This window comes from Cicer arietinum, chromosome 1 (assembly GCF_000331145.2).
Source record: "Cicer arietinum cultivar CDC Frontier isolate Library 1 chromosome 1, Cicar.CDCFrontier_v2.0, whole genome shotgun sequence".
NCBI classification, from domain to species: domain Eukaryota; kingdom Viridiplantae; phylum Streptophyta; class Magnoliopsida; order Fabales; family Fabaceae; genus Cicer; species Cicer arietinum.
Window position 1 is genome coordinate 3,099,061 of NC_021160.2, and position 9,702 is coordinate 3,108,762.

Below are 9,702 nucleotides of genomic sequence, written 5' to 3' on the forward strand. Positions count from 1 at the left end.
CCCTACATCTTACAATTATCTTTTCTATCTACTTAATCTTAGGATTATTATTAATTCCATTTAGAACCTAAATGAAATCATTAAGTGAAAAAGATTCTAACCAAGTGTATGTGATCAATTGGTTATGAGGGCTCTATCCCCTAAAGAAACAGAGGTTAAGACAAAAAACAATGAAAATAAATCAACAAAACTTATACAATTAACGTGTCTATGTCACATACAAAAATATAAGAATCGGGACAATTACTATGTAGCACACTATGCAAAATTTAAGGTAGCCCCAATAATAGATTCATTAATTGACCACATCTCAACTAGTATTTAATAAGAAAATTCAGACGTGTGTGTAGCATAAGATTATAATAATAATGTGACAAGGCACATTAATTCTCACCCTTCAAGTAACAAAAACGTGTAATATCCGCATGTAGTATTATTAAGATGCTTGCAAGTTGAAGAAGACAGGTATTTGCAACGCATTGGTTAGATGCTTGGCGGTGACTTGCACAAATCTGAAATAGGTAAATTCAAGAAAAATAAAAACGACTCCATAGTACTTCAGCTGGGATTTCACAACTTGAAAAAACTCACCGAATTTCCTTTCGCTTTTTTTTTTTTCTTTTTTAGTTCTTAATTTAAAAACATTTTTTTTTATGGTTACGACAAATTTTAGAAAAATTATAAATTAAAAACAATCATGATTTGTTAAATTAAGAACTATAAAAAAAAACATTTAAAAAAATTCAATTATGTTTTGACATTCATACTTAAACTAACAAAATCATTGCACGTGCTTCTGTCTATTTTTAAGACAGTTATTTATTGGCAATGTAATATTTAAATTTTAGAGAAAAAATTATTTAATTTAATAAAAATATTATAGAAAATCGTAAATAATATTATTTGTTATTCTCTTCATCATAAAATATAAATAAAATGTAGTTAAAAAATATATTTAATTTAAATTTTAGAGTAAATATAAAAACAACAACCATTTAACAATCTAAACAACATCAAAAAAATATAGTTGAAGTAACCAACTCATAATAATTAAAGGACGCTTAGGTATCAGAAAGCATGAGTTAATTAGTACAAAATATTAAAATAGTTAACTACTTCCAGATTATAAACTTTGTTTTATGACAAGATTACTAGTTAGCATGAAAGTATATATCAACCCTACTAATCTCATTACCGAACATCCACAATCACATACGTGCATATACACATTGATAACACATTGATAATTTTTTAGCTTATAATTACACCATGAATATATTCATCCTCTTCATCATCACCTTCACATGTGTTTTTCTAGAAAATGTGATTTCAAATGCGAAACCTCTCTCATACAAAGCTTTTTTCAACTTCGGTAATTCTATAAGTGATACTGGAAATGCTAGCTGCGACTACCTATTCATCGGCTATGCCTCTGAATAGTCCTTATGGCTCAACTTTCTTCAAACATCCTTCAGGGCGTTTGTCAAATGGACGATTGATAATAGATTTTATTGGTACTTTTACATTTTCATCTAATATCTTAAATAACTTTTTCTTCCATGAAAAGAATAAGAAACAATAAAAAATTGATACATATGGAATATCTATGATATTTTATTTTGATATAATTCTAATAATTGGGGGAATAAATCAAATAGGAATCTATTATCTATTATCTATTATTATAATAATTAAAACATAACCCTCTAAAGTTCTTTCTATGTGCCACATCCTCCAATATTTGTCAACTCACCAAAATTCTGATGTGTCACATTCCAAATTCATCTTCTATTCTATTATGTTTTGATTCTTGAATATAAAATACAAACCTTTTCATTTGTCTAAATATAATTATTTCATATATTATATAATTTCAGTTTTAATTTATCACTCAATGACTCATCAATACATTTAAAAAGCTATAATTACTCATCAAAACTTTCATTTCAATATATCAATATTATTGCATATGAATATTGTCAATTATTGTTATATTGTCAATTATTTTTATATTGTCAATTATATCAATATTTTTATATTATCAATTATCGTTCAAGATCATATATCAATATTATTGCATATGAAATGAGTTTTTTTTTTCTAAGTTGAATGTGTCTCCCATAACATTTTTTCTTTTTATAATTAAAAAAACACAAATCATAATTGAAAAAAAAAAGAATAATATTAAATATTTGAAAATGAATGACTTCTAACTATTTCATTATTTACTCGAAACTTTCTATGTCTTAAACATTTATAGACTTTTATTGCCTATAATTTTTTTCAACAACTCTTGAAGTTTCTTGACTGTGTCAAATAATTATTTTAAAATTCCAAGGCAGACGCGAATGAATTGTTTCAATATTTTAGATTTAACAAACTATCACCAACGAATGAATGTTATAATATATCACAAAACACACAATATTATTAGAAGAACTACTTCAATGAAATAAAAAAAAGTTTGAATAAACCAATTCCATATTTAAATATATTTTGCAAGAATTGTATTAGTCAACAATGTTTTACTTTTTCTTTTGTACTAAAGCAAATCTAGCTTATATATAATTATTCAAAAATATATTTACCTTTTAAGTACATAAATACATCAAGATGTGTCTTCAAAAAATATAAACTATCAAATATCTTCAAATCATGGCAATGCAAGTTCCACTACATACACACATCAAGATCTATCTTCTATTTTTCAACAACTCTCTTGAAAATTCTAAGTTCAAACAATGATAACAACATTATAAAATGCAACCAATGTACAACTATTTATGTGACACACTATTAATTCACAATTACTTCAATAATATTGTTTTTATATTGTCAATTATTGTTCAAGATCATATATCAATATTATTGCATATAAAATGAGTTTTTTTCTAGGTTGAATGTGTTTTCCATAACATTTTTTCATTTTATAATTAAAAAAACACAAATTATAATTAAAAAAAAAAGAATAATATTAAATATTTGAAAATGAAGTACTTCTAACTATTTCATTATTCACTTGAAACTTTCTATGTCTTAAACATTTACAAATTTTTTTTGCCTATAATTTTTTTCAACTACTCTTGAAGTTTATTGACTGTGTCAAATAATTATTTTAAAATTCCAAGGCACACACAAATGAATTGTTTCAATATTTTAGATTTAACAAACTATCACTCACGAATGAATGTTATAATATATCACAAAACACACAATATTATTAGAAGAACCATTTCAATGAAATAAAAAAAGTTTGAATAAACCAATTCCACATTTAAATATATTTTGCAAGAATTGTATTAGTCAACAATGTTTTACTTCTTCTTTTGTACTAAAGCAAACCTAGCTTATATATAATTATTCAAAAATATATTTACCTTTAAGTACATAAACACTTGAGTATATTCTACTATAAAACAAAATTAACATTACTTTTAAATTACATATTATTGTTATTTTATACTTAGTAATATATTAAATTTTACCGCGCAATGTGCGGGTTATTCTCTAGTTATATATGATTTAGTGGCTCCAATTGAATTTTACACACAAAAAATATATGCTGAAAATGTGTTGCATTTTTTGTTATGAAAATGAGGTCATAGAAAGTATATTGTTACTATATTTTTTTGAAATAAGTAAGAGTTAACAATAGTGTATTTATGATTGATGATGAACTAACATGTGATCACTTCGATCGTAGCTGAGGCATATGGATTGCCATTTTTGCCTGCCTATTTGAATATCAGCAAAGACCAAGATAATAGGAAAGGAGTAAATTTTACATTTGCTGGTGCTACTGCACTTGATGTCAAGTATTATGAACAAAATGGAATTGATAAGCCAGATACAAATAATTCATTGAGCATTCAAGTGGGACGGTTCACGAATCTCAAACCATCCATCTGTAAAAGCTTAGAAGGTTTTTTTTTTTAATCATAACTTGTTGAATAATTTCTTTATGAAATTAATATATTAAATTTTCTCAATATGACTAACAATTTGTGTTTCATTTAATGATAGATTGCAATAACTACTTCCAGAAATCATTGTTTTTTGTTGATGAAATTGGTGGCAACGATATTTTCAAACATGTTATGGTCCATAAAACTGTTACAGAACTTCGGGAAATAATTCCATTTATGGTTGAAGCAATCACCAATGCCACAATTATATGTTTTGTCATATTTAAGTATTAGAATCACTGATTCAATAAATTACTATTCAAAGAGAAATGTGATCCATTGGAACATCCTCGTGAATAAATTAACAATGATTTCGATTTTGCCTTTCTATGTGATAGGTAATGATCGAAGAAGGAGTTGTAGAGCTAGTGGTGCCAGGGAACTTTCCGATGGGGTGCAATGCTGGATTATTGACAAATGTGAATAGTTATAAGAAAGAAGACTATGATGAATTTGGATGTTTGATAGCTTACAATACGTTAACCGAGTACTTTAATGGACAACTAAAAAATTCTCTTGAGACACTGAGGCAAAAACATTCTCAAGTTAAGATAATATATTTTGACTACTATAATGATGTCAAACGTTTATATCAAACACCACGACAATATGAGGAGCAATATTTCTATATTTATATCATTTGAAAGAATGATAATCGTACTTGAATGTTAATTTTTATTTTCTATTTCATATAAACATGTTTACCGGTTGAAGTACATTAATGATGTAGGCTTTGATAAGAATGATATTTTCAAGCCATGTATTGGAGGAGAAGTAGGAGCCGACGGAAAAATTGTCATAAAAATTTGCTCTGACCCTTCAAAACGTATAAATTGGGACGGACCTCACTTAACTGAAGCACCTTATAAACTAACAGCACAAGGACTTGTTGAGGGCCCATTTTCAAATCCTTCTCTTAAATCCCCTCTTTTCAAGATAGCTTAGAATTATGGACCAAACATATATACAATATTTCTTTTCTTTTGACAAGTTGAGAAAAGGATTAGGATTCATCTATGGTATTACTTAAGAGCTATCTTGTATCAGTTGCAACTTGAAAGCATACTTGTTTTTGGACTGAATTACGTATATACATGCAATACTTTATATTTGTCTTGATGAACTCCATGACAAACACATTTCATATCTTGTAAAATTGTAAGTCATTAGTGAGACTTAAGCTAATTAAAAGTAATAACTTGACTTTAACTCAATACATCACCCGTGTTTTTAAAAAGTTCAACACCTATCTTTACTACAAGATAAACTAACTTTAGTTACGGAAATATGTATGTGCTAAAAGATTAATTGTATTATAAAGAATTTCTTATGCAAATGTTCTAACAAGTATTTGTTGATTGTACAAGAATTGTTGCAACATTTGCATAAAATACTAGTATAAAAAAAATTATGACATATGTTTTAACCAAAAAATTCATTTGTTTTGTTTCAGTGATGCATAAATATTTTGAAAAACAGTTTTATTTGTACGAGATACGAGAGAATATCAAAATTAGAGATACAAATGAAAATGTATTTTTTACCGGGGTGAAAAAACGGAATTCTTTTAGATTTTTTTTTTCCGTAAAAACAGTTTTCCATTCTTTATCAACCTGAAACTGAAAACTATGTACCATAGATAATCCATAACAAAATATTGATAGAGGGTTCTTCCTGTGTTCAAATTATGTTCATCCCTAGTTATGTGGAAACTAGCTATATATGTGGTAGAAATCCCTAGGGACTACAACAATTAAGACATTTTACAAGTTCACAGTGGTAATTAAATAACTCTTCATCTTTGTTCTCACTTCTTCATCATTTTTGTTGTTGTCATTTTTATCATTTTCTTTTTCTCTATAACAAAATATTTGTTTACTATCAGCATAATATAATCATTATAGAACATAATTCTAGAAATAATTATAATAAAAGTCAAACATTTTTAATAGTTTATCGATTGTGATTAAATAACATTGTAAAAATTCTTTATTCAGACAATATATACATATGAATTAAATTATTTTAATATTTAAGTTTACGTTAAATTTATTATATGTGTCGTGTTGACAATCACTTATGTATATCGTTTCATTATATACACACTATTTTTATTGGACATCATATACACAAGAAAATAAAATATATAGTATTAATGTCAAATAATTTTACATAAATATTCGATGCAAATATTGTACTCTACAAAATTAAAAAATTAGTATGAAATTAGTTATATAACATGACAGAATAATAATTTCTTATTAGATGAAAATGTAAAACTATTTTACAATATTAGTAGGTGTTCTTAAACTCATATAGATACTTGTCAAACCATATTAATCTTTCATAATTCATAATAAGTAGTCCTCTTTATATTGATAAATAGTTCTTTGTCAAAGAAATAAGAAATACTTTGTATAAAAAATGTTAAAAAAATATCTATTTAATTTTACTTTTTTTACGCTTTAAGTGCCCTCTGGGAAGGGTACTTGTTAACATACCCAAAATATTATTAACATTGTACCAAAATAATAATAACAAATACCTATAATGCTACACCCTAGATAAAGAATACTAGTTTACTGAGTACAAAACTAAAATCTTAGTGTATGAAAATCACAGTATTTGAGCCCAAATACCCTCACTAGGGATTTTTCCATAGACCACAAATAGTAGATAAAAACCGGGGGGTGCAAGAGTAGATGAACCAGGCACGGTAACTTTAATTCCATATGTTTTATCTTGTACAATACCCACTTTATTTGGCTCCAATACCAACAATCTTTGATTCATTGAGAATGAATGTGTAGTAAAAGAAGGAGCCAACATTGTGACGTGCACTAAATTCGGGTAATTCAATGTCACATTCATTTGAAATTGAAGCTCCAATTTCTGACCATAACTTAGTTTTATTTGGGGCTCCGACAAAATCCTCGGACGAAGATGTGAGTAACGACGTTCTAGATAGGAAGGTGAAAAAGCCTCAAGACTAAGTTCCGTTGGAAACAAAACATTTTCAAAACTATAACCAACATGAGGGTTACTACCACCAACCACAACCCTCCCATCACGAACCAATATGGCAGTGGAATGGTACATTCGTGGCGTGGTGGATGGGCTTTGTTTTTTGAATCTAGATCCAATTGGATTATTTGTTTCGTAAAGAAACGGGGTTAAAACCGGGTTACGCCCTTGTTCCCATCCAGCTGTACCAAAAGAAGCTCCGTTAATTAACAAAACATTGCCGTTTGGAAGCATAACCATATCACTCATTACTCTAGCACCCGGCATGGTTTCCATTTCCCATTGTGGATTCGGGTCAGTTATTTTGATTCGGGCGCAAGTATTCAAAGCTTGCCGAAACTCATGTTTTTTTGTGTTGTTAAAAGAACCTCTTGGGGCCCCACCACAAACCAAAACCTCGGCTTCCAAAAATGCTGCTTGTAGATTTCTCAATGGCAATAAAACGGCAGAACCGGTGCTTGGGTAACACCTGGGATCGCCACCTGGCACTTCTGGAAATGTTTTCACCACCATGTTCTAGTAATGTTGGTACACAAATCAAACATAGCATAAATTAGAGATGTCGTATATTCTTTTAATTTGACTTTTCATACATGCATTAAAAGTATTCATTTTTGTGACATGCAATAAAAACAAGACTGACATAACTTCATAAGTATTGTGTTAACGTCTCCATAAATATACGGATCTTTATTCACGTTTTCTATATTTTTATTTCTGTAAATAAAATTAAAAGCTACCTTAGCATGCGTATCTCTAAACTAAGTAAAAATACTAGTGATATAAAGTTGACTCGAGCAAAAAGTTAAAAAGTAGAGGGAAAAGTAGCATATTGAATAAAAATAAATAAAAAATTAGCATAGTAATATTGAGTGTTAAAAAAAAAAAAAGTAAAAATACCTTAGTATAATCAAGGAGGATAGCTTTGCTGTTAGCCATGATGAAGAGATTGCCATCAACATTGAGAAAAACAAAAGGATACAAGTTATTCTCTTGATGAGGATCATTGGTCTCAACCAAAAACGGTAAATTGTAGACATTATTAGCTCTGCCATTAATACTTTTGGGAAAAAACTCGTAGTTGAATTGTCTCCTACCGCCGATAACAATCTGGCGACTGTCCGGGAGGATATGGCTGGTGGCATACCATCTCCGGGTATCGAGTCCGCCGTTAAGTTCAATCCAATCACATGTGTGACAAGGAGTAAATATTCGAACATTGCGTTCTCCATCGCTGTAGCCACCGGTTTGGACGAGTGCTCCATCGGACCTAACTGTACCGGAGGAACACCAAACGTCGGTTTGAACAAACAATGGACGAAAAGTATTGTGTGTGACGTCGTATTCGATGGAGTGGGCAGTGCAGTCAACTTTAACAACTTTTTCGGATGGATCGTAGCGACACCTTCCATTGGGCAAGGAGATATTAGAGAGACCAAAATCAGTACGGTCGAATATGACAATGCGGTCGTTGTGAAGAAGTTGCATGTGCATGGCCACAATGCCAATGTTTTTTTGTAACACCTTCCATTCTCCTCCGCTAGCAGACACCAGATATACCACGCTCGCAATGATAAAGAAGATAACCCAATTGCTCATTTTTATGCTTGATGGAACAAATACCACTTAATAATTTAGGTGATTATATGTATAACATGTGTTTAGATTTTACGTATATACTAAATCAATGTATATATTCTTTGTAAATAAAACTTCGATCTTTATCTCTCTCTCTATATATATTTTGAAATTCAGTCTTAATGTTCAATTTAATGAATATACACGTATTGTTCTATAATTCTATAAATAAAAACTTCCTTGCACGCTTTTAATCAAGATTACACTTTTTCTTCTTACCAAGTTAGTTTTTTTTTTTTACCAAAAACAAAACTACACTTCAAAACTAAATATTTTTCGAAATTAATATGTATATTTTCCCTATATTATGATCGCATGCGACATTAGAATTTATGGTTGCAATAAATACTAAATACAAAACTTTTACCTATAAATACTAAAAAGTTAATTTTTTAAATTTTTTTGATAAAAACCGAAAAATAAAAAAATATATATATGTGTGTGCGTGCGTGTGAACTATTATATATGCATTATTCATAAAAAATTCAAAAGATTTCAAAAATTTAATCAACAAATATTAGAAATATATTTTTAGCATTGAAAAAAAGTAGAATTTGATATTTAGATCTAAGATCTAAGCTCAATATATAGAAAATTGGATTCGTTCGATCACGTTTCTAGAATTGAAAATTAGTAATAGAAAAACAAGGTAAAATTGCAACAATCTTACATATATAAAATGTATTTTTCAACTAAACTAGATTTTACAGATATAAAATGTATTTTAAAATACAATATTTTTGTCCTTTTTTTTAGTCTAAATTGCTCAATTTTTCTTAAAATTACTGGATTTCCCACGTAATCATTTTATGGATACACCTCCACATAATCTCTCTACTTAGCTACCAAATTTTGGAAATTTTATCATTAAAAAAATTGAATAGTATTTAGTTCTCCTTAAAAAAAAAATTAGCATTAAATTTATTTATAAATAGGCGCATATAATTTCAAATTTATAAAGAAAAAAAATTTATCTATATTCAAATTATTTGACACTGATTTCAAATTATTATACCTGTTACGCATCATTTTATTAGCGATTTTATTTTCACTGCCAACAATCATATTTACAAAT

At 28.3% G+C, this 9,702-nt stretch overlaps 1 protein-coding gene and 1 pseudogene across 1 annotated transcript; one reads left to right on the forward strand and one right to left on the reverse strand.

Moving 5' to 3' along the window:
• Window positions 1-1,269: 1,269 nt before the first annotated feature.
• LOC101498646 (GDSL esterase/lipase At5g45910-like) lies at window positions 1,270-4,910 on the forward strand (annotated as a pseudogene).
• Window positions 4,911-6,581: 1,671 nt separating this feature from the next.
• On the reverse strand, window positions 6,582-8,567 carry LOC101513411 (aldehyde oxidase GLOX1-like). Its single transcript, XM_004486215.2, has 2 exons — window positions 7,890-8,567; window positions 6,582-7,505 (listed from the first exon to the last, which is right to left on the reverse strand). The coding sequence occupies exons 1-2, from the start codon at window positions 8,481-8,483 to the stop codon at window positions 6,582-6,584; spliced, it is 1,518 nt and encodes a 505-aa protein (XP_004486272.2). The 5' UTR covers window positions 8,484-8,567.
• Between the last annotated feature and the right edge of the window lie 1,135 nt (window positions 8,568-9,702).